The 25,378-nt window shown below is 43.1% G+C and overlaps 2 protein-coding genes across 9 annotated transcripts in view; one reads left to right on the top strand and one right to left on the bottom strand.

Moving 5' to 3' along the window:
- LOC129829913 (spermatogenesis-associated serine-rich protein 2-like) overlaps positions 1-2,886 on the top strand; it is a 63,881-nt gene extending 60,995 nt beyond the window's left edge. For all 6 annotated transcript variants that reach the window (XM_055891922.1, XM_055891924.1, XM_055891925.1 and 3 more), the window contains one exon: positions 50-2,886. In XM_055891922.1, the coding sequence (XP_055747897.1) occupies positions 50-331 (282 nt within the window). In that variant the 3' untranslated portion in view covers positions 332-2,886. The remainder of the gene's footprint in view (positions 1-49) is intronic.
- A 66-nt stretch (positions 2,887-2,952) lies between these two features.
- The window catches only part of LOC129829912 (uncharacterized), a 34,690-nt gene continuing 12,264 nt past the window's right edge, over positions 2,953-25,378 (bottom strand). For 2 of the 3 annotated variants that reach the window (XM_055891918.1, XM_055891917.1), the window contains exons 7-9: positions 15,636-15,682; positions 4,622-4,745; positions 2,953-4,296 (exon numbers count right to left, since the gene is read on the bottom strand). In XM_055891918.1, coding sequence (XP_055747893.1) covers positions 4,708-4,745; positions 15,636-15,682 — 85 coding nt within the window. In that variant the 3' untranslated portion in view covers positions 2,953-4,296; positions 4,622-4,707. Of the gene's footprint in view, positions 4,297-4,621; positions 7,345-15,635; positions 15,683-25,378 lie in introns of those variants that run through there. The other variant, XM_055891916.1, reaches the window with a different exon arrangement.

Raw genomic sequence — 25,378 nt, forward strand, 5'->3', positions numbered from 1 at the left:
AAAATGATTGCTTTGTGTTTTAAGTGTGATTTTAATCTGCACCTTTCAGACTTTCCAAGGCAACAGGCGGTATACGGCGGGCCCGGGATACTACTCCGGTGGTCAGCGGTATAATGGCGGCTCCTATCGCGACAGGAACACCAATCGCGGAGGCTACCGCTCCGAGGGTTACCAAGGCTACCAGGGCAACCAAGGCCAAGATGACGGCCCCAGCCATCCTCCCAGCACTGCCACACAATCCTCCAACTCCACTCCATCCTCTTCTTACCGTCAAGACCACCCTTCTCATAACGGTCTGCCCCAAAGGCCTCCGCGGACACACTGCCCCTGACACCGGAACTACCTGGCTTAAAACCCCCTACTAACCCTGGCACTCCACCCTCGATACCCTTCCCCTTCCACCCCACTAAGTCCTTTTTGATATAGAATAGACTACAAGTTTACATTTTTTTGTCAATTGAGCTGTAGTGCCACCCATAGGCAAAACCATTCATCCACCAAACTTGAAAATCGGCTAATAAGACCTATTTTCTCATGCCTGTTGATCTAGCAGCATTTTGCTACTTCAGAGGCCAGTGTTATCTGATGATGAGTTCAGCACAGAGACTGCTGTGATCTATATGCATTTTGTGCAGTGCTAAAAGGCATTTATATTTTAGTTGCCTAATTATTTTTTTTTGTAGTCCATCACCATTTTAGTTCCATATGTTATGGCATGCTTGCTAGTATGTATGGAAGACTTTCATCAATGGCATACAATCAACACTACATACATTTATTTGTATCCAATTCATTTAGAGCTTTCCATAAATACTGGTTGCGCCTGTAAATAATATGTACTCCTTGAACTGGACAATGAATCAGTTGATAATTAGAACTAGAGGTAATCACTTTGGATGTTACCTGATGGCGGTTGTTTATTCCCTCCCTCACATGTATGAGAATAGTTTAGTGGATAGTTGTCCTGTCCTTCTCTATATTGTTATTGTATAATCCAAGGAGAAGGCTCGATTTCTTTATTACATACATATTTAATTATGAATTATTCCACTTCTCAAATCTCAGGTATGAGAAAGGAACCCCTACACCTAGTCTGAATTTGGACTTCCCTTTGTTAGAAGTACATATATTTAGGTGTTATTTGGTCTACTCTCATTCTTATTTTCAGTGCATCTCAGACAGGACCATAAACGGCACACACTTGACATGCTTGCCATGTATCACAGTGCAACTTTGCCTTTCTAGAAATTAAGAGATGCCTGCATCACGTACATCAGTGCACGTTCTTGTGATCTTTTACATGTTAAAAAGCGAGCTTTAGGAGCTTTCTGTCCTTTTTTAATATGTCAACTTTCCTCTTGATCATTTCCTAGAGAAGGAAAAAAATCGGATCAAATTTGTGAATGCTGTTTCGATCTTAGTTTGAATAAGTTTTATGACTACTGAGTTGGGACTGATTTTAAGATTCTTAGTAAAGTATACAATAACTTAACAAAATCTGGAGAAATATCTGATTGTTTCCCCTTGTACACTGCCTGGAGGCATAATGTTGCTTTTTCCCCTGATAATGTTCTTTTGAAATGGGGCTTGGTATGGTTCACCATTTAGCGAAAGCAGAGCAGTGTCGTGTCAAACTGCAAGGCATGTGTATAAGGTTATACAGCTGTTTCCTCTGTGTACCAAAGGGTCATACCCGATGAGTAGAAGAATTGAGAGAACCCCCTCCATCTCCTCCAATATTACTGGTAGGAAGTTATCCATAGGAATACCTTTGTGTTTTAGATATGTTATAAACATAGGTACTGAAGTCTTCATAGGAGTATAGTTTGGCCATGAGGAAAATGTCTTCATTTTTGTTATATTGCACATCAACATAAAGATTATGTAGTTCTTGTTTGTTCAATGGTTTACAACGTCTTCTGGGGAAGTGCAGAGTGTATACAGCAGGGTAGATCATTTGGCATGTATCAGCAACTGTGCTTGAGCACATAAGGCTTGGTAGCCAATTCCAGGAGCTTCCTGCCTTCAGCAAATTTTTCCTAATCTCAGATCTGCACTGTAAATATAGGCCTATTTTCAGTAATCCTAATGCACAGTAGGCCTACCTTTCAATTGCGGAGATGCATGCACTGCATTTTCTCTCCACAACACATTGCTAGTTGTTACCTTGTGGTAGCTTCAAGCATGTACATGTAGTATTTCTTACAGTTGTCAAAAAGCTAGAGTTATTCTCTATGGGGAATTAATTATGCCTGTCCATCTCTTTTACCAAGTGTAAGAACTCCCATTCACAGCTTTGTCTACATTCTCAACTATCTGGTGATCACCAAAGAGAAAAACATTTCCTTTTTTCGTTCTCTGCCTATAAAAAATGTACTTCATTGTTTTCCAATTGGATAATCTATTCTAGATTGAGTAGCATGTTATCTTTTTTTCTTTTACATTTTCTTTCTTTACTGTGTGTGTATATATAGCTATAATTCTGTTGCGCTCACATGGGGCATTTTGTATGTTATATACATGCTGAGCATATGGTTTACCCCTGAACTAGTTCAGTCATATGGACTGAACTAACAATCTAGTTCAGTCCAATTCTTCCAGTCCAAACTTAAGTGCCTTCTCTTGCCTCCATCCAATTCATACACCCCCCCTCCTTACAGCAACCACAAAGTATGGACCAAAGACATCTTCCCTCCCCATCCATTCTAATACACCCTACCCCCCCCCCCCCCATATGCGGAAAGGCACACTTTTCATTTACTATTAAACTTTGCAATACATAAGCAGGTGTCCTTTGTCTTCATATGCTTTTCATGGGCACAGTATTTTACAGATCCATGTCAACTTAACTGTAAGCAAAATAAATGGCGATACGCTCAGATATCACTTCTCATTGTATGGTTAACTATGTAAGAATTGTGTAATTCAATTTGCCATATTGGAGCAAGTAAGGTTGTTTAAGATGTCCCATCAAGCCTTTATCTCAGTAATCGGCAACATGTCAAATGAGGGCTGGAGCTATTGCTTTAAACTGTGACAGGCCTCTGCATCCTCCAAAACTGAAATCAGAGATGCAGTTTGATAGTGTTATAAAGCAGGTTTCCATCCAATCTTTTTATGCGACGAAAGTACATGTCGGATAAAATGTCAGGACAGATGGAGAGAAACATTTGGCTTCTTTATAAATGTCAACAAAACAAAATGGGATCTTTTTCTGTCTGTAAAATGAATTATGCGAGAAATTATACAGTAACCATCGTATCGAAGTCAACTTGGAGTCACAAGATGACATGTCCTCCACCTACGACTTGTAGGGAAAGCATGCAGTTTATTATGCTACAGATTGAAAGTGCAAGGTGATGAGTTTGATTCTCCTTTCCAATAAATGTTGAGTGTCTTATGCTGATGACATGATCAACGATGTTTTGCTGCCGCTTGACAAATAAGAATAATCCATAATCTCATGTAGGCTAGTGATTCCAAACCTTTTTTTGATTACTGTACCACCAACTGAATTTTGCTCTGCCTGGAGTAGCCCAGAAGTAACCCCTTGTGCAATTTTACCAGTAGGCCTATGGTCTCATGAGTCTTCTGAAGAACCCTCTGGATAGGCCAAGTACCCCTGGTTGGAAACCACTAATGTAGGCTATATCTGCGCTCTAGCCAACAGCGCACAGATCTTGTATCTGCACGCTGTTGGCTAGAGTGCATGTGCCAATACCGGAGTGGAAACATCTGCTACATAGCGCACATTTCTTTTTGTGAGAACCATCAGAGTTGAAAATCCATTTAATTTGTATTTCTTATTCGACACATGGGAATTTAACAGTACCGCAAAAGGTATTATGTGCACTACGTCATTTGATGAAAACATCACTGTTGGAAAAATGCGCACATTGTTTTTAATGCAGAATTTAGAATATTTGCATGCAAATCTGTCGCCAATTGGATGGAAACCTAGCTAAAGTCTAAATGTAATTGTGTGGCTACCAACCTAAAATAAGAATGGAATGATAAACTTGTTAGTTCAGAATCCAATTTATCTAAACAAAGATGGATGATCATAAGGTCCGAAGATCCAGTGGATCCTCTCTTGAATTATCAGGTGGTCAAGTTAACTACTACTACAGATGGTCCTAGACCTGGTCATGACTGGGTGAAGTGCTCTAGTGAAGGCCTTGGTGATGACACTGGCAATGCTAGTGAAGAGAGACTGTCTTTTGGTGCCAGTGCCAGAATGTCAGTTCTTCTCCAATGGGTTGGGAGGTGATGTAAAAGGACAGCTGCACTGTAAGTCTAATTAGAGAGAGTTAGTTAGGACCCCATTGTCATAAAACATTTCAACACAATTCAAAAACCAATTTGCACATGCTCAGCATCCCAACATATTACAGAGTAGTGAGATGGTGACAGGCTGCTGACAAATATCTATGGTGTTAACATGTGTCATATCCTGACTTGAGATGTGTGAGTGAAACTCATGAGATAAATCAATTATGTGCATGAGATAAAATCAGGGCCCAGACCCACTATACCCATCAACAGTAACACTTCAAAATGGTATGAACAAGAGGATGTGTATTCAACAACAAAAATATGTTTGTGATTTTTTTCGATTTACCATTTGTATGATCATCAGAGGTGCCTTCCAATAGATCCTCTTATGAATGATCATAAGTGTCCTCAAGTGGATCCTCTCTCAGAAGATCAAAAGAGGGGTAGATGGCCAGTGGATCCACTTTGTTCTGGAAGGTCATAGAAAAGTGTTAACACAAGTCACAAAGCTGTCAGAAACAGAAATTCTGATCATTCCCAATAATTGTAATTCACTAACAATTAAAACTGATGGTTCACACAAACAGCATAAAATGTCAAAATAGAGACGCTTAACTAAATAAAGTGTTATTAATTCAAAGACTTTCAAACCATACCTTCGCTTTCAACTTTGGCATCTTCTGCATTTTATGTGTCTTAGGCAGCTTTGGCAACAAGCCAAACCTCTTCTGACTCTCATCCTTAGGGAGTCTATCACTTGCTGCTGCGGCAAGTGATTTGGAATTTCCAGATAATGAGATCGCCTTACTTGGATGTCCGGAGAGAAGCAGCACAGAGGAGAGGAGGAAAGCTGGGGCAGCAAGGAATTCATTGGGGGGAGTCGTGCTTATCTCCTTTACCAGAGACCAGGCTATGACTCTAGGGACCTCTGCACTGCACTGCTCCACTGCCTGGTGCAATTCGATTGCAGAACCCTTTTCCTGCAGCAGGTCCTTGTACACTGCTTCAACTACCTCATCAGGAGGTGCCCGAATAGGGGTAGATGATTCCTCATCAACGGACATTCCGTTGACCTCTGCCAACAGCGTCAACACAGATCCACTGACAGACAGGGCTTTCTCAATCAGCTCTGGCTCTGACTGAGGAGGAGATCCATCGGCATTCTTCCGGATCTTCAAGAGGAGTGCACATACCAAGCTATGCACAGACCCACTGGAAAAGGAAACCACGGGTGTAGATGGAGTTCCTATAGCTGTGGACTGAGTTTCTGTTGTATTGCATAGACTTGGGGAGGCACTGCCACATACTTGGGGTAGGACTTCTTGGGGACAAGAGGAATTAGCTTTGTTAGACAAAGTAGAAGTGAAACTCTGTTCGGCTTTGTTTTGCTTTTTCTTCTTCTGCAGACAAAAGCTAGGGAAATAGGATCTCTCTTGTCTGTTATTGGTTTGATTTCCTTGAGCAATAGTGTTAAGAGATGACTCAGCCATTTGTTCTACGCTAATCACTCTAGCCACAGACGAAGCAATGGCTTTGGGGACTTCTGTACTCCACTCATCTACTGCAAGGTGCAATTGCTCAACTGATTGGCACAATTTTATGGCAGATCCCTTTTTTTGGAGCAGATCCTGGTACACATCATCAACAAACTTAACTTTGTAAGACAAAGTGGAAACGGAACTCACATTGGCTTTCTTTTGCGCCTTCTGTGGACAACAACTAGGGAAATTGGATCTCTCTCGCCTGTTTTTGGTTGTCTTTCCTTGATCCTTAGTTATGGTGAGAGATGGCTCAGGCATTTTGTCAGTGCGGATTGCCTGAACTACAGACAAAGCAATGGCTCTGGGAACCTCTGCACTGAACACGCCTGCTGCCTGGTGCAAATCCAACACTGATTCGATCAAATCTTCTTCGACTTTCGAGAGAAGGGCATTCATTACACTATTCACAGACCCATTGCTGATCAATTCCAATGGGGATGAGGTTCTTGCCACCGTGCATTGACTTGAAGTGGCCTGAAATTCTTGTACATCTTCCTGAGAATTAGTTTTGTCTGAAACAAGACTTACAAGGGACATTGTCTCTGGTTTCTTTTGACTAAGACCCAAGTGATGGGGGATACTCTCTGCACTGCACTCGTCTACCGCAAGGTGCAATTGTTCAACTGATTGGCACAATTTTATGGCAGATCCCTTTTCTTGGAGCAGGTCCTGGTACACGTCGTCAACAAACATAGCTTTGTCAGACAAAGTAGAAACGGAACTCACTTTGTCTTTCTTTTGAGCCTTCTGTGGACAACAACTAGGGAAATAGAATCTCTCTCGCCTGTTTTTGGTTGTCTTTCCTTGAGCTTTAGTGATGGTGAGAGATGGTTCAGGAATTTTGTCAGTGCTGATTGCCTGAACCACAGACAAAGCAATGGCTCTTGGGACCTCTGCACTGAACTCCTCTACTGCCTGGTGCAATTCCAAAACTGATTCAACTGAATTCTCTTTGACTTTCGAGAGAAGGGCATTCATTACACTGTGCACAGACCCATTGGAGATCAATTCCACTGGGGATGGGATTCTTGCCTCCGTGGATAGACTTGAAGTGGCCTGAAATTCTTGTACATCTTCCTGAGAATTAGTTTTGTCTGAAGCAAGACTTACAAGGGACATTGTCTCTGGTTTCTTTTGACTAAGACCCAAGTATTGGGGGATTCTCTCTGCACTGCACTCGTCTACCGCAAGGTGCAATTGTTCAGCTGATTGGCACAATTTTATGGCAGATCCCTTTTCTTGGAGCAGGTCCTGGTACACGTCGTCAACAAACATAGCTTTGTCAGACAAAGTAGAAACGGAACTCACTTTGTCTTTCTTTTGAGCCTTCTGTGGACAACAACTAGGGAAATAGAATCTCTCTCGCCTGTTTTTGGTTGTCTTTCCTTGAGCTTTAGTGATGGTGAGAGATGGTTCAGGAATTTTGTCAGTGCTGATTGCCTGAACCACAGACAAAGCAATGGCTCTTGGGACCTCTGCACTGAACTCCTCTACTGCCTGGTGCAATTCCAAAACTGATTCAACTGAATTCTCTGTGACTTTCAAGAGAAGGGCATTCATTACACTGTGCACAGACCCATTGGAGATCAATTCCACTGGGGATGGGATTCTTGCCTCCGTGGATAGACTTGAAGTGGCCTGAAATTCTTGTACATCTACCTGAGAATTAGTTTTGTCTGAAGCAAGACTTACAAGGGACATTGTCTCTGGTTTCTTTTGACTAAGACCCAAGTGATGGGGGATTCTCTCTGCACTGCACTCGTCTACCGCAAGGTGCAATTGTTCAGCTGATTGGCACAATTTTATGGCAGATCCCTTTTCTTGGAGCAGGTCCTGGTACACGTCGTCAACAAACATAGCTTTGTCAGACAAAGTAGAAACGGAACTCACTTTGTCTTTCTTTTGAGCCTTCTGTGGACAACAACTAGGGAAATAGAATCTCTCTCGCCTGTTTTTGGTTGTCTTTCCTTGAGCTTTAGTGATGGTGAGAGATGGTTCAGGAATTTTGTCAGTGCTGATTGCCTGAACCACAGACAAAGCAATGGCTCTTGGGACCTCTGCACTGAACTCCTCTACTGCCTGGTGCAATTCCAAAACTGATTCAACTGAATTCTCTTTGACTTTCGAGAGAAGGGCATTCATTACACTGTGCACAGACCCATTGGAGATCAATTCCACTGGGGATGGGATTCTTGCCTCCGTGGATAGACTTGAAGTGGCCTGAAATTCTTGTACATCTTCCTGAGAATTAGTTTTGTCTGAAGCAAGACTTACAAGGGACATTGTCTCTGGTTTCTTTTGACTAAGACCCAAGTATTGGGGGATTCTCTCTGCACTGCACTCGTCTACCGCAAGGTGCAATTGTTCAGCTGATTGGCACAATTTTATGGCAGATCCCTTTTCTTGGAGCAGGTCCTGGTACACGTCGTCAACAAACATAGCTTTGTCAGACAAAGTAGAAACGGAACTCACTTTGTCTTTCTTTTGAGCCTTCTGTGGACAACAACTAGGGAAATAGAATCTCTCTCGCCTGTTTTTGGTTGTCTTTCCTTGAGCTTTAGTGATGGTGAGAGATGGTTCAGGAATTTTGTCAGTGCTGATTGCCTGAACCACAGACAAAGCAATGGCTCTTGGGACCTCTGCACTGAACTCCTCTACTGCCTGGTGCAATTCCAAAACTGATTCAACTGAATTCTCTTTGACTTTCGAGAGAAGGGCATTCATTACACTGTGCACAGACCCATTGGAGATCAATTCCACTGGGGATGGGATTCTTGCCTCCGTGGATAGACTTGAAGTGGCCTGAAATTCTTGTACATCTTCCTGAGAATTAGTTTTGTCTGAAGCAAGACTTACAAGGGACATTGTCTCTGGTTTCTTTTGACTAAGACCCAAGCAATGGGGGATTCTCTCTGCACTGCACTCGTCTACCGCAAGGTGCAATTGTTCAGCTGATTGGCACAATTTTATGGCAGATCCCTTTTCTTGGAGCAGGTCCTGGTACACGTCGTCAACAAACATAGCTTTGTCAGACAAAGTAGAAACGGAACTCACTTTGTCTTTCTTTTGAGCCTTCTGTGGACAACAACTAGGGAAATAGAATCTCTCTCGCCTGTTTTTGGTTGTCTTTCCTTGAGCTTTAGTGATGGTGAGAGATGGTTCAGGAATTTTGTCAGTGCTGATTGCCTGAACCACAGACAAAGCAATGGCTCTTGGGACCTCTGCACTGAACTCCTCTACTGCCTGGTGCAATTCCAAAACTGATTCAACTGAATTCTCTTTGACTTTCGAGAGAAGGGCATTCATTACACTGTGCACAGACCCATTGGAGATCAATTCCACTGGGGATGGGATTCTTGCCTCCGTGGATAGACTTGAAGTGGCCTGAAATTCTTGTACATCTACCTGAGAATTAGTTTTGTCTGAAGCAAGACTTACAAGGGACATTGTCTCTGGTTTCTTTTGACTAAGACCCAAGTGATGGGGGATTCTCTCTGCACTGCACTCGTCTACCGCAAGGTGCAATTGTTCAGCTGATTGGCACAATTTTATGGCAGATCCCTTTTCTTGGAGCAGGTCCTGGTACACGTCGTCAACAAACATAGCTTTGTCAGACAAAGTAGAAACGGAACTCACTTTGTCTTTCTTTTGAGCCTTCTGTGGACAACAACTAGGGAAATAGAATCTCTCTCGCCTGTTTTTGGTTGTCTTTCCTTGAGCTTTAGTGATGGTGAGAGATGGTTCAGGAATTTTGTCAGTGCTGATTGCCTGAACCACAGACAAAGCAATGGCTCTTGGGACCTCTGCACTGAACTCCTCTACTCCCTGGTGCAATTCCAAAACTGATTCAACTGAATTCTCTTTGACTTTCGAGAGAAGGGCATTCATTACACTGTGCACAGACCCATTGGAGATCAATTCCACTGGGGATGGGATTCTTGCCTCCGTGGATAGACTTGAAGTGGCCTGAAATTCTTGTACATCTTCCTGAGAATTAGTTTTGTCTGAAGCAAGACTTACAAGGGACATTGTCTCTGGTTTCTTTTGACTAAGACCCAAGCAATGGGGGATTCTCTCTGCACTGCACTCGTCTACCGCAAGGTGCAATTGTTCAGCTGATTGGCACAATTTTATGGCAGATCCCTTTTCTTGGAGCAGGTCCTGGTACACGTCGTCAACAAACATAGCTTTGTCAGACAAAGTAGAAACGGAACTCACTTTGTCTTTCTTTTGAGCCTTCTGTGGACAACAACTAGGGAAATAGAATCTCTCTCGCCTGTTTTTGGTTGTCTTTCCTTGAGCTTTAGTGATGGTGAGAGATGGTTCAGGAATTTTGTCAGTGCTGATTGCCTGAACCACAGACAAAGCAATGGCTCTTGGGACCTCTGCACTGAACTCCTCTACTGCCTGGTGCAATTCCAAAACTGATTCAACTGAATTCTCTTTGACTTTCGAGAGAAGGGCATTCATTACACTGTGCACAGACCCATTGGAGATCAATTCCACTGGGGATGGGATTCTTGCCTCCGTGGATAGACTTGAAGTGGCCTGAAATTCTTGTACATCTTCCTGAGAATTAGTTTTGTCTGAAGCAAGACTTACAAGGGACATTGTCTCTGGTTTCTTTTGACTAAGACCCAAGCAATGGGGGATTCTCTCTGCACTGCACTCGTCTACCGCAAGGTGCAATTGTTCAGCTGATTGGCACAATTTTATGGCAGATCCCTTTTCTTGGAGCAGGTCCTGGTACACGTCGTCAACAAACATAGCTTTGTCAGACAAAGTAGAAACGGAACTCACTTTGTCTTTCTTTTGAGCCTTCTGTGGACAACAACTAGGGAAATAGAATCTCTCTCGCCTGTTTTTGGTTGTCTTTCCTTGAGCTTTAGCGATGGTGAGAGATGGTTCAGGAATTTTGTCAGTGCTGATTGCCTGAACCACAGACAAAGCAATGGCTCTTGGGACCTCTGCACTGAACTCCTCTACTCCCTGGTGCAATTCCAAAACTGATTCAACTGAATTCTCTTTGACTTTCGAGAGAAGGGCATTCATTACACTGTGCACAGACCCATTGGAGATCAATTCCACTGGGGATGGGATTCTTGCCTCCGTGGATAGACTTGAAGTGGCCTGAAATTCTTGTACATCTTCCTGAGAATTAGTTTTGTCTGAAGCAAGACTTACAAGGGACATTGTCTCTGGTTTCTTTTGACTAAGACCCAAGCAATGGGGGATTCTCTCTGCACTGCACTCGTCTACCGCAAGGTGCAATTGTTCAGCTGATTGGCACAATTTTATGGCAGATCCCTTTTCTTGGAGCAGGTCCTGGTACACGTCGTCAACAAACATAGCTTTGTCAGACAAAGTAGAAACGGAACTCACTTTGTCTTTCTTTTGAGCCTTCTGTGGACAACAACTAGGGAAATAGAATCTCTCTCGCCTGTTTTTGGTTGTCTTTCCTTGAGCTTTAGTGATGGTGAGAGATGGTTCAGGAATTTTGTCAGTGCTGATTGCCTGAACCACAGACAAAGCAATGGCTCTTGGGACCTCTGCACTGAACTCCTCTACTGCCTGGTGCAATTCCAAAACTGATTCAACTGAATTCTCTTTGACTTTCGAGAGAAGGGCATTCATTACACTGTGCACAGACCCATTGGAGATCAATTCCACTGGGGATGGGATTCTTGCCTCCGTGGATAGACTTGAAGTGGCCTGAAATTCTTGTACATCTTCCTGAGAATTAGTTTTGTCTGAAGCAAGACTTACAAGGGACATTGTCTCTGGTTTCTTTTGACTAAGACCCAAGCAATGGGGGATTCTCTCTGCACTGCACTCGTCTACCGCAAGGTGCAATTGTTCAGCTGATTGGCACAATTTTATGGCAGATCCCTTTTCTTGGAGCAGGTCCTGGTACACGTCGTCAACAAACATAGCTTTGTCAGACAAAGTAGAAACGGAACTCACTTTGTCTTTCTTTTGAGCCTTCTGTGGACAACAACTAGGGAAATAGAATCTCTCTCGCCTGTTTTTGGTTGTCTTTCCTTGAGCTTTAGTGATGGTGAGAGATGGTTCAGGAATTTTGTCAGTGCTGATTGCCTGAACCACAGACAAAGCAATGGCTCTTGGGACCTCTGCACTGAACTCCTCTACTGCCTGGTGCAATTCCAAAACTGATTCAACTGAATTCTCTTTGACTTTCGAGAGAAGGGCATTCATTACACTGTGCACAGACCCATTGGAGATCAATTCCACTGGGGATGGGATTCTTGCCTCCGTGGATAGACTTGAAGTGGCCTGAAATTCTTGTACATCTTCCTGAGAATTAGTTTTGTCTGAAGCAAGACTTACAAGGGACATTGTCTCTGGTTTCTTTTGACTAAGACCCAAGTGATGGGGGATTCTCTCTGCACTGCACTCGTCTACCGCAAGGTGCAATTGTTCAACTGATTGGCACAATTTTATGGCAGATCCCTTTTCTTGGAGCAGGTCCTGGTACACGTCGTCAATAAACATAGCTTTGTCAGACAAAGTAGAAACGGAACTCACTTTGGCTTTCTTGTGCGCTTTCTGTGGACAACAACTAGGGAAATAGGATCTCTCTCGCCTGTTTTTGGTTGTCTTTCCTTGAGCCTTAGTTATGGTGAGAGATGGCTCAGGCATTTTGTCAGTGCGGATTGCCGGAACTACAGACAAAGCAATGGCTCTGGGAACCTCTGCACTGAATCCGCCTGCTGCATGGTGCAAATCCAACACTGATTCGATCAAATCTTCTTCGACTTTCAAGAGAAGGGCATTCATTACACTATTCACAGACCCATTGCTGATCAATTCCACTGGGGATGGGATTCTTGCCACCGTGCATTGACTTGAAGAGGCATGAAACTCTTGTACATCTTCCTGAGATTTTTTTTTTTCTGAAGCCAAACTTTTAGTCAGACTTACACGGGACATTGTCTCTGGTTTCTTTTTACTAAGACCCAATAAATGGGGTAATCTCTCTGCACTGCACTCCTCTACCGCAAGGTGCAATTGCTTAACTGATTGGCACAATTTTATGGCAGATCCCTTTTTTTGGAGCAGGTCCTGGTACACACCGTCAACAAACATAGCTTTGTCAGACAAAGTAGAAACGGAACTCACTTTGTCTTTCTTTTGCTCCTTCTGTGGACAACAACTAGGGAAATAGGATCTCTCTCGCCTGTTTTTGGTTGTCTTTCCATGAGCCTTAGCGATGGTGAGAGATGGCTTAGGCATTTTCTCAGTGCTGATTGCCGGAACCACAGACAAAGCAATGACTCTGGGAACCTCTGCACTCAACTGAGAATTGGTTTTGTCCGAAGCCAGACTTTTAGCCAGGCTTACACGGGACATTGTCTGTGCTTTCTTTTGACAAAGACCCATGAAATAGGGGGCTCTCTCGCGCCAATTTACAGTTTTCAGTCCTGTTTTTGGACGGTCAGCCTCAGTGTCCAAAGGTTTCTCAGCCATTTTTCCTCTGTCACATTCTGTTACTAGCTCCTCATAACATTGAATATCCTCAAGCGGCAAAGACATATTTGAAGGATCTTTAAAAAATAAAATGAACATTTTATCAAAATATGAATATTTGAAATGATTGAAAGTTGCGAAAGTAAGATAAGTACAATAACACCTTATATTCAAATCTCCCTTACATTTGGGATAACATTCAGTTTAGAAAATAATGTATAAAATGAATAAATGCCTTACCTTTGCTGAGGCAAACACTTGCATCCACTGACAGATCTCTGGTCAGTGGGACGGAGCACATTACTTCCTGGACCATGGCTGTTGTGATCAAGGCTGTTGCAGAGATAGTTTCCACGCTTGTCTTAGTACCCTTCAGCTTCGACATCACCCAGCCGGGGATGGAGTGAATAGACTTTTGGCTTGAGCCAGAGGCAGGGTGTTGAGAGGGTTGAGATTCATCTTGGGAAGCATTTAAACCAAAACACTTCTGGAGTAGGTTCCCTACCGATGTCTTCACAAAATCCAAAACAAGTTGTTTCTGAAGGTCCTCCTTCCCAGGGCATGATTTCTTGAAAGCCATCTGTGAATTACTGATTGCCAGGCGTAGTATATTGGTGCTGCTGGAATCTAGCATTACCTGCTGGGCCTTTTCAATGAGCACAGTCTCAGACAAGAAGTGAATCGAATCCTTAGAGAGGACGTTTGCTGTCTCCACAATGGCATGATACAAATTAGTTGTTATAGGCCTAACATCAGTAACCATACATTCGAGCTCTAGAAAACTGCTGCATCTAGTCTCTGCAATAATTGAGGCACTAATGTCAGCCACTCTCTGTTCAACAAAGCAGCTGGTGGCACCTTGTTCTGGCTGTTGATCCACGTCCCTGGTGATCAGTAGCTCGAGGTTATGGATTAGGGAGTCCAAAAACTGCTTTGCAAGTGCCTCCCTGGACCCTTTCAACTCACATGTTGGCAGTCCCTTCTTGATGTTCACCAAGATCCGGCTCAGGATCTCTTTTGCACTGGTTACTACACCGTGTTGACTAAATCCGATGTCGCTTTCAGTGTTGAGGAGCAGTTGTACGGTGAACATTTCCTTCAATTTAGCCTGGACCATTTCAAGGATAATGTCAGACACCAATTGGACTTGCTCCCAAAAGAGTGTAGGGTCTGTGAGAATATTTAAAAAATCCCTGTTGGCATCGATTACAGTCCGCACACCCTCCAAGATGATATCTACCACACCAAATGCTGCCTCACCAGTGTTGTGTGGGAGCTTTATAGAGGGCTCCAGTGGCATGCTTTGTTCATCAAGCTTCTCAAGTGATCCCCCTTGGTAAATGGTGCCGATTTTGGAATCAAAAAGTGTGGTGATCTCATTTACAGTGTTTTCCATGATCTGGCTCACTGCCATTGAGGCTATTTTATGGAATTCCATATTTCTTGATTGGTCCCAAATTGCAGATGGAATGTCTCCAAGGTCAACAACCTCCTTTCTTGACATTGACGGCTGAGGTGACTGAACCACTTGTCTCTCCTGTTCCAGGTCACTGAACTCTCTGTTAAAGTCAGGTGTGGAATAACAGTAGGAGCACAGCTTTATCAAGCTTGAGCAAGACTGGTCTATGGATGAGGTGGATGACAATAGAAGCTTGGGTTTTGAGTATGGCATTGTGTCCTGGAGAGATTCCATGGATTTGGATGTTCCGGGTTGTTTGTCAGGCTGGGTGCTAAATGATTTGATCTTCAATATCATGTCTTTGATTCTGTCAGACACAGCATGTAGAAAGCTACTTAGTTGGCTATTAACGGAATCCTGCCCTTCTGTAGTATCCCTTGTGCATTCCTTTCCACAGAGATGAATCATGGCATCAATGACAGAAACAATAACCTGTGCTGTGGCATGAGGCAACTTCGATTCCAGTATCCTCTGCAATTCTACAGGGACACTGGGAAACACCTTTCCTGTCAGCTCAGGGAACAACGGCAGCAACTTCACAGAGACAACGCAAAGCATCTCTCTGGCAACTTGGCTGCTTCTGCTACATGTTGCTTGCAGGAGGACATAAGAGAGGCCAGCGTTGATGTACCTTATTGCCACCTCAAAGATATCAGAGCTCACAGTCTTGGATGAACTCACTGCTTTCAACAGATTGTCATCTCTAAGCTCTGACGAGAGAATTATGTTGCTTACTGACTCATCAATCTCAGACTGAATGCACTGATAGACGTTTTCTTGCGACCCACCTAACAGAACTACTACTGGTTCCACCAACAGTCTACTTCCATTCCTACTTGGCCTGGACCTGTTTGACCCACAGGGCAACTCACCGTGTTCATCGTCAACCTCATCCAACAAAGCACTCTTGGATCTGCTGCTGAAATATCAAAATAGACATTGAAACGTGCTATAATGTCATTTATGACATACACAAGATAATTTACCAAAACAAATGTTGCTTGCTCACTGTGTTTGTTCTGTTAGCATAGCAATGAGTTCAGAATTTTTGCTTGCTTTCATCTACATATAGGGATATACAGTGAGGGAAAAAAGTTTTTGATCCCCTGCTCATTTCGTATGTTTGCCCACTGACAAAGAAATGATCCGTCTATAATTTTAATGGTAGGTTTATTTGAACAGTGAGAGACAGAATAACAACAAAAAAATCCAGAAAAACACATGTCAAAATGTTATAAATTGATTTGCATTTATTGAGGGAAATAAGTATTTGACCCCTCTGCAAAACATGACTTAGTACTTGGTGGCAAAACCCTTGTTGGCAATCACAGAGGTCAGACGTTTCTTGTAGTTGGCCACCAGGTTTGCACACATCTCAGGAGGGATTTTGTCCCACTCCTCTTTGCAGATCTTCTCCAAGTCATAAAGGTTTCTAGGCTGACGTTTGGCAACTCGAACCTTCAGCTCCCTCCACAGATTTTCTATGGGATTAAGGTCTGGAGACTGGCTAGGCCACTCCAGGACCTTAATGTGCTTCTTCTTGAGCCACTCCTTTGTTGCCTTGGTCGTGTGTTTTGGGTCATTGTCATGCTGGAATACCCATCCACGACCCATTTTCAATGCCCTGGCTGAGGGAAGGAGTTTGTCACCCAAGATTTGACAGTACATGGCCCCGTCCATCGTCCCTTTGATGCAGTGAAGTTGTCCTGTCCCCTTAGCAGAAAAACACCCCCAAAGCATAATGTTTCCACCTCCATGTTTGACGGTGAGGATGGTGTTCTTGGGGTCATAGGCAGCATTCCTCCTCCTCCAAACACGGCGAGTTGAGTTGATGCCAAAGAGCTCCATTTTGGTCTCATCTGACCACAACACTTCCACCCAGTTGTCCTCTGAATCATTCAGATGTTCATTGGCAAACTTCAGACGGGCATGTATATGTGCTTTCTTGAGCAGGGGGACCTTGCGGGCGCTGCAGGATTTCAGTCCTTCACGGTGTAGAGTGTTACCAATTGTTTTCTTGGGACTATGGTCCCAGCTGCCTTGAGATCATTGACAAGATCCTCCCGTGTAGGAGCCTGATTCCTCACCGTTCTCATGATCATTGCAACTCCACGAGGTGAGATCTTGCATGGAGCCCCAGGCCGAGGGAGATTGACAGTTCTTTTGTGTTTCTTCCATTTGCGAATAATCGCACCAACTGTTGTCACCTTCTCACCAAGCTGCTTGCCGATGGTCTTGTAGCCCATTCCAGTCTTGTGTAGGTCTAGAATCTTGTCCCTGACATCCTTGGAGAGCTCTTTGGTCTTGGCCATGGTGGAGAGTTTGGAATCTGATTGATTGATTGCTTCTGTGGACAGGTGCCTTTTATACGGGTAACAAACTGAGATTAGGAGCACTCCCTTTAAGAGTGTGCTCCTAATCTCAGCTCGTTACCTGTATAAAAGACACCTGGGAGCCAGAAATCTTTCTGATTGAGAGGAGGTCAAATACTTATTTCCCTCATTAAAATGCTAATCAATTTATAACATTTTTGACATGCGTTTTTCTGGATTTTGTTGTTGTTATTCTGTCTCTCACTGTTGAAATAAACCTACCATTAAAATTATAGACTGACAATTTTGTGTCAGTGGGCAAACGTACGAAATCAGCAGGGGATCAAATACTTTTTTCCCTCACTGTATAGGGCAGAAGTTGTCTAAAGAAACTTTGGCATGTTCAAACTCGAGCTCTTTTGTTCAAATTCTCTTTTCAGTTGAGCAATATTGACTTTGACAGATTTTTTATGAACAAGCAGAGATTGGGGGGGATATGTAAAGTGTTAGTCCCATGTTTCACGATCCCCAACATTTTCCATATGCGCAAAAAGCTTATTCCTCTCGAATTTTCTGCACAAATTTGTTTACATATCTGTTAGTCAGCATTTCTTCTTTACCGAGATAATCCATCCACCTGACAGGTGTGGCATATCAAGAAGCTGATTAAACAGCATGATCCTTACACAGGTGCACCTTGGGCTGGGGACAATAAAAGTAAGGCCACTCTAAAATGTGCACAATGCCACAGATGTCTCAAGTTTTGAGGGAGCGTGCAATTGTCATGCTGACTGCAGGAATGTCCAACAGAGCTGTTTCCAGAGAATTTAATGTTAATTTCTCTACCAACGCCATTTTAGAGAATTTGGCAGTACGTCCAATCTGCCTCCCAACCACAGACCACGTGTATTGTGTCATGTGGGCGAGCAGTTTGCTGATGTCAACGTTGTGAACAGAGTGCCCTATAGTGGTGGTGGGGTTATGATATGGGCAGGCATAAGCTACGGACAACGAACACAATTGCATTTTATCGATGCAATTTGAATGCACAGAGATACCGTGACGAGATCCTGAGGCCCATTGTGAGGTCCATTTTTTAAAGGCATCTGTCACCAACAGATACATATCTCTATTCCCAGTCGTGAAATCCATAGATTACAGCCTAATGAATTCATTTAAATTGACTGATTTCCTTATATGAATTGTAACTCAGTAAAATCTTTGAAATTGTTGCAATCGAACCCACAGCCCTAGCATTGCAAGCGCAATGCTCTACCAACTGAGCCACATCATCACATCACCAAAAACTCCTTGACGTCTCAATGTACTCAATTACTGTATTGTGCATTGTTTTTCTTCATAGTGATGGAAAGTCTACAGGTACAAACCTAGATGACCAGCCTATGTACAATACACTAATGTACAAGTTGTTTGTAAGGATTGTAAATTAATACTGCACACAAAGTGGTTGTTTTCCATGTTATTTGATCAAGAAAAATATTTAATTTTATGTCTTTGCCCATAACTTTGCACCTTTTGATGTACATTTTTGAGGACAGGGTTTTGTTGTTTCTGGATTCCATTAGAATGACAAATCCCAGAGAAAGGTTTGATTCCTGAATGGTGATTGCCTGACAGCTGTGGTATATCAGACCGTATACCACGGGTATGACAAAACACTTATTTTTACTGCTCTAATTCCGTTGGTAAACAGTTTATAATAGCAATAAGGCATCTCGGGGGTTTGTGATATATGGCCAATATACACACCCTCTGCCCTTATTGCTTAATTATACAACTACCTTTTTTGCCAAAGCAGAGATGCTGACATTTTTTGTTGTTGCATGCGCTACAGATGTCTACAGTGTATTCAGAAAGTATTCAGACACCTTCCCTTTTTCCACATTTTGTTACGTTACAGCCTTATTCTAAACTTGATTAAATAAAATCCTCATCAATCTACACACAATACCCCATAATGACAAAGAAAAAATGCTTTTTATATTTTTGTAACTATATATATATTTTTTCAAATGTAATTAAGTATTCAGACCTTATGCTATGACACTTGAAACTAAGCTCAGGTGCATCCTGTTTCCATTGATAATCCTTGACATGTTTCTACAACTTGATTGGAATCCACCTGTGGTAAATTCAATTGATTGGACATGATTTGGAAAAGCACACACCTGTCTATATAAGATCCCACAGTTGACAATGCATGTCAGAGCAAAAACCAAGCCATGAGGTTGAAACAATTGTCCGTAGAGCTCCAAGACAGGATTGTTTTAGAGGCACAGATCTGGGGAAGGGTACAATAAAATGTCTGCAGCATTGAAGGTCCCCAAGAACACAGTGGCCTCCATCATTCTTAAATGGAAGAAGTTTGTAACAACCAAGAATCTTCCTAGAGCTGGCCGCCCGGCCATCTGAGCAATCGGAGAAGGGCCTTGGTCAGGGAGGTGACCAAGAACCCGATGGTCACTCTGGCAGAGCTCCAGAGTTCCTCTGTGGAGATGGGAGAACCTTCCAGAAGGACAACCATCTCTGCAGCACTCCACCAATCATGCCTTCATGGTAGAGTGGTTAGACAGAAGCCACTCCTCAGTAAAAGGCAAGACAGCACGCTTGGATTTTTCCAAAAGGCACTTAAAGGACTCTCCGACCATGAGAAACAAGATTCTCTGGTCTGATGAAACCAAGATTGAACTCTTTGGCCTGAATGCCAAGCATAATGTCTGGAGGAAATCTGGCACCATCCCTACGGTGAAGCATGGTGGTGGCAGCATCATACTGTGGGGATGTTTTTCAGCAGCAGGGATTGGGAGACTAGTCAGGATTGAGGAAAAGATGAATGGAGCAAAGTACATAGAGATCCTTCATGAAACCCTGCTCCAGAGTGCTCAGGAACACAGACTGGGGCAAAGGTCCACCTTCCAACAGGACAATGACCATAATCACACAGCCAAGACAACGCAGGAGTGGATTCGGGACAAGTCTGAATGTCCTTGAGTGACCCAGCAGAGCCCGGACTTGAAAGATCTAACAATTCTGGAGAAACCTGAAAATAGCTGTGCAGCAACACTCCCCATCCAACCTGACAGAGCTTGAGAGGATCTGCAGAGAAGAATTGGAGAAACACCCCAAATACAGGTATACCAAGTCTGTAGCGTCATACCCAAGAAGACTTGAGCCTGTAATCACTGCCAAATGTGCTTCAACAAAGTACTGAGTTAAGGGTCTGAATACTTATGTAAGTGAGATATCAAAAAATGATATACATTTGCAAAACTTTCTAAAAACCTGTTTTCGCTTCATCATTATGGGGTATTGTGTGTAGTATGATGAGGGGAAAAAAACTATTTAATACATTTTTGAATAAGGCTGTAACGTAACAAAATGTGGAAAAAATTCAAGGGGTCTGAATACTTTCCGAATACACTGTCCATATTGGTACGCTAATCCTACTAAAGGCCCAGTGCAAAACTTTTGCGAATTTTTTCTTCTTCAAACTTTTGCGAATTTTTTAATATATACAGTTCCAGTCAAAAGTTTGGACACACCTACTCATTCAAGGGTTTTTCTATATTTTTACTATTTTCTACATTGTAGAATAATAGTGAAGACATCAAAACTATGAAATAACACATATGGAACCATGTAGTAACCAAAAAAGTGTTTTTAAATCTAAATATATTTTATATTGAAGATTCTTCAAAGTAGCCTTAAAGACTTTTGTTGTGGATAAAGAGTTACCTGTCTAACAGCACACAGAGGGTGTTCTTTAATGGAAACCTATCCAACATAATCCAGGTATAATCAGGAAAGCTGTCTAGGCCCCTTACTTTTTTCAATCTTTATTAACGACATGCCACTGGCTTTGAGTAAAACCAGTGTGTCTATGTATGCAGATGACTCAACACTATACAGTCGTGGCCAAAAGTTTTGAGAATGACACAAATATACATTATCACAAAGTCTCCTGCCTCAGTTTGTATGATGGCAATTTGCATATACTCCAGAATGTTATGAAGAGTGATCAGATGAATTGCAATTAATTACAAAGTCCCTCTTTGCCATGCAAATGAACTGAATCCCCCAAAAAACATTTCCACTACATTTCAGCCCTGCCCCAAAAGGACCAGCTGACATCATGCCAGTGATTTTCTCGTTAACACAGGTGTGAGTGTTGACGAGGACAAGGCTGGAAATCACTCTGTCATGCTGATTGAGTTCGAATAACAGACTGGAAGCTTCAAAAGGAGGGTGGTGCTTGGAATCATTGTTCTTCCTCTGTCAACCATGGTTACCTGCAAGGAAACACGTGCCGTCATCATTGATTTGCACTAAAAGCGCTTCACAGGTAAGGATATTGCTGCCAGTAAGATTGCACCTAAATCAACCATTTATCGGATTATCAAGAACTTCAAGGAGAGCAGTTCAATTGTTGTGAAGGCTTCAGGGCGCCCAAGAAAGTCCAGCAAGCGCCAGGACCGTCTGCTAAAGTTGATTTAGCTGCGGGATTAGGGCACCACCAGTACAGAGCTTGCTCAGGAATGGCAGCAGGCAGGTGTGAGTGCATCTGCACGCAGAGTGAGGCGAAGAGTTTTGGAGGATGGCCTGGTGTCAAGAAGGGCAGCAAAGAAGCCACTTCTCTCCAGGAAAAACATCAGGGACAGACTGATATTCTGCAAAAGATACAGGGATTGGACTGCTGAGGACTGGATTAAAGTCATTTTCGCTGATGAATCCCCTTTCCGATTGTTTGGGGCATCCGGAAAAAAGCTTGTCCGGAGAAGACAAAGTGAGCACTAACATCAGTCCTGTGTCATGCCAACAGTAAAGCATCCTGAGACAATTCATGTGTGGGGTTGCTTCTCAGCCAAGGGAGTGGGCTCACTCACAATTTTGCAGAAGAACCCAGCCATGAATAAAGAATGGTACCAACACATCCTCCGAGAGAAACTTCTCCCAACCATCCAGGAACAGTTTGGTGACGAACAATGCCTTTTCCAGCATGATGGAGCACCTTGCCATAAGGCAAAAGTGATAACTAAGTGGCTCTGGGAACAAAACATCCATATTTTGGGTCCATGGCCAGGAAACACCCCAGACCATGAATCCCATTGAGAACTTGTGGTCAATCCTCAAGAGGCGGGTGGACAAACAAAAACCTACAGATTCTGACAAACTCCAAGCATTGATTATGCGAGAATGGGCTGCCATCCGTCAGGATGTGGTCCAGAAGATAATTGACAGCATGCCAGGGCGGATTGCATAGGTCTTGAAAAAGAAGGGTCAACACTGCAAATATTGACTCTTTGCAGCAACTTCATGTAATTGTCAATAAATGCCTTTGACACTTATGAAATGCTTGTAATTATACTTCAGAATTCCATAGTAACATCTGACACAAATATCGAAAAACAATGAGGCAGCAGACTTAGTGAAAATGTATATTTGTGTCATTCTCAAAACTTTTGGCCACGCCTGTACATGTCAGCTACTACAGCGACTGAAAGGACTCCAACACTTAAAAAAGAGCTGCAGTTAGTTTCAGAATGGGTGGCAAGGAATAAGTTAGTCCGAAATATTTCTAAAACTAAAAGCATTGTATTTGGGACAAATCATTCACTAAACCCTAAACCTCAACTAAATCTTGTAATGAATAATGTGGAATTTGAGCAAGTTGAGGTGACTAAACTGCTTGGAGTAACCCTGGATTGCCTTCTTAACAGCACTATAAACAAGGCAGGTCCTACAAGCCCTAGTTTTGTCGCACCAGGACTACTGTTCAGTCGTGTGGTCAGGTGCCACAAAGAGGGATTTGGATTTAGGCTAGTTGAGTTCTCATTTACAAGTTCTTATTTACAACTGTGACCTGGCCAAGATAAAGCAAAGCAGTTCGACACATACAACAACAGAGTTACACATGGACTAAACAAACATGCAGTCAATAATACAGTAGAAAAAAGAAAAATCTATATACATTGAGTGCAAATGAGGTAAGATAAGGGAGATAAGGCAATAAATAGGCCATGGTGGCGAAGTAATTACAATTTAGCAATTGCAATTGACAATTAGACACTGGAATGGTAGATGTGCAGAAGATTAATGTGCAAGTAGAGATACTGGGGTGCAAAGGAGCAAGATAAATAAATAAATACAGTATGGGGATGAGGTAGTTGGATAGGCTGTTTACAGATGGCTATGTACAGGTGCAGTGATCTGTGAGCTGCTCTGACAGCTGGTGCTTAAAGTTAGTGAGGGAGATATGGGTCTCCAGCTTCAGTGATTTTTGCAGTTCGTTCCAGTCATTGGCAGCAGAGAACTGGAAGGAAAGGCAGCCAAAAGAGGAATTGGCTTTGGGAGTGACCAGTGAAATATACCTGCTGGAGCGCATGCTACGAATGGTTGCTGTGGGGCTTTACCTAGCAGAGACTTGTAGATGACCTGGAGCCAGTGTGTTTGGCGACGAGTATGAAGCGATGGCCAGCCAATGAGAGCGTACAGGTCGCAGTGGTAGGTAGTATTTGGGGCTTTGGTGACAAAACGGATGGCACTGTGATAGACTGTATCCAATTTGTTGAGTAGAGTATTGGAGGCTATTTTATAGATGACATCGCCGAAGTCGAGGATCGGTAGGATGGTCATTTTTACGAGGGTATGTTTGGCAGCATGAGTGATGGATGCTTTGTTGCGAAAAAGGAACCCGATTCTAGATTTAATTTTGGATTGGAGATGCTTAATGTGAGTCTGGAAGGAGAGTTTACAGTCTAGCCAGACACCTAGGTATTTGTAGTTGTCCACATATTCTAAGTCAGAACCGTCTAGAGTAGTGATGCTGGGCAGGTGCGTAATGTCTCTTATCAATGGCGGTTATGATATCGTTTAGGACCTTGAGTGTGGCTGAGGTGCACCCGTGACCAGTTCGGAAACCAGATTGCATTGCGGAGAAGATACGGTGGGATTCGAAATGGTCGGTAATCTGTTTGTTGACTTGGATTCCGAAGATCTTAGAAAGGCAGGGTAGGCTAGATATAGGTCTGTAGCAATTTGGGTCTAGAGTGTCTCCCCCTTTGAAGAGGGGGATGACCGCGGCAGCTTTCCAATCTTTGGGAATCTCAGACGATATGAAAGAGAGTTTGAACAGGCTAGTAATAGGGGTTGCAACAATTTCCGCAGATAATTTAAAAAAGAGAGGGTCCAGATTGTCTAGCCCGGCTGATTTGTAGGGGTCCAGGTTTTGCAGTTCTTTAAGAACATCAGGTATCTGGATTTGGGTGAAAGAGAAATGGGGGAGGCTTGGGCAAGTTGCTGTGGGGAGTGCAGGGCTGTTGACCGGGGTAGGGGTAGCCAGGTGAAAAGCATGGCCAGCTCTAGAAAAATGCTTATTGAAATTCTCAATTATAGTGGATTTATCGGTGGTGACAGTGTTTCCTAGCCTCAATGCAGTGGGCAGCTGGGAGGAGGTGCTCTTATTCTCCATGGAGTTTACAGTGTCCCAGAACTTTTTTGAGTTTGTGCAACATGATGCACATTTCTGCTTGAAAAAGCTAGCCTTAGCTTTCCTAACTGCCTGTGTATATTTGTTCCTGACTTCCCTGAAAAGTTGCATATCACGGGGGCCATTCGATGCTAATGCAGAACGCTGCAGAATGTTTTTGTGCTGGTCAAGGGCAGTCAGGTCTGGAGAGAACCAAGGGCTATATCTGTTCCTGATTAGAATGTTTTTGAAAGAGGCATGCTTATTTAAGATGGTGAGGAAGGCACTTTTAAAGAATGACCAGTCATCCTCTATTGAAGGGATGAGGTCAATATCCTTCCAGGATACCCGGGCCAGGTCGATTAGGAAGGCCTGCTCACTGAAGTGTTTTAGGGAGAGTTTGATAGTGATGAGAGGTGGTCGTTTGACCACAGACCCGTTACAGATGCAGGCAATGAGGCAGTGATCGCTGAGATCTTGGTTGAAAACAGCAGAGGTATATTTAGGTTCATTGATAATTTGTGAGAGATTAAGGGCATCAAGCTTAGATTGTAGGGTGGCCGGGGTGTTAAGCATGTCCCAGTTTAGGTCACCTAGCAGCACCACTAGCTCTGAAGATAGACGGGGGGCAATCAGTTCACATATGGTGTCCAGGGCACAGCTGAGGGCAGAGGGTGGTCTATAGCAAGCGGCAACGGTGAGAGACTTGTTTCCACTCAAAGTGGAGGAGAGATTGACTTCATCACTACTTGTATTTGTGAGATGTATTGACATGTTGAATGCACCGAGCTCTCTGTTTGAACTACTGGCACCCATG

This window comes from Salvelinus fontinalis, chromosome 31 (assembly GCF_029448725.1).
Source record: "Salvelinus fontinalis isolate EN_2023a chromosome 31, ASM2944872v1, whole genome shotgun sequence".
In the NCBI taxonomy this organism is placed as follows: Eukaryota; Metazoa; Chordata; class Actinopteri; order Salmoniformes; family Salmonidae; genus Salvelinus; species Salvelinus fontinalis.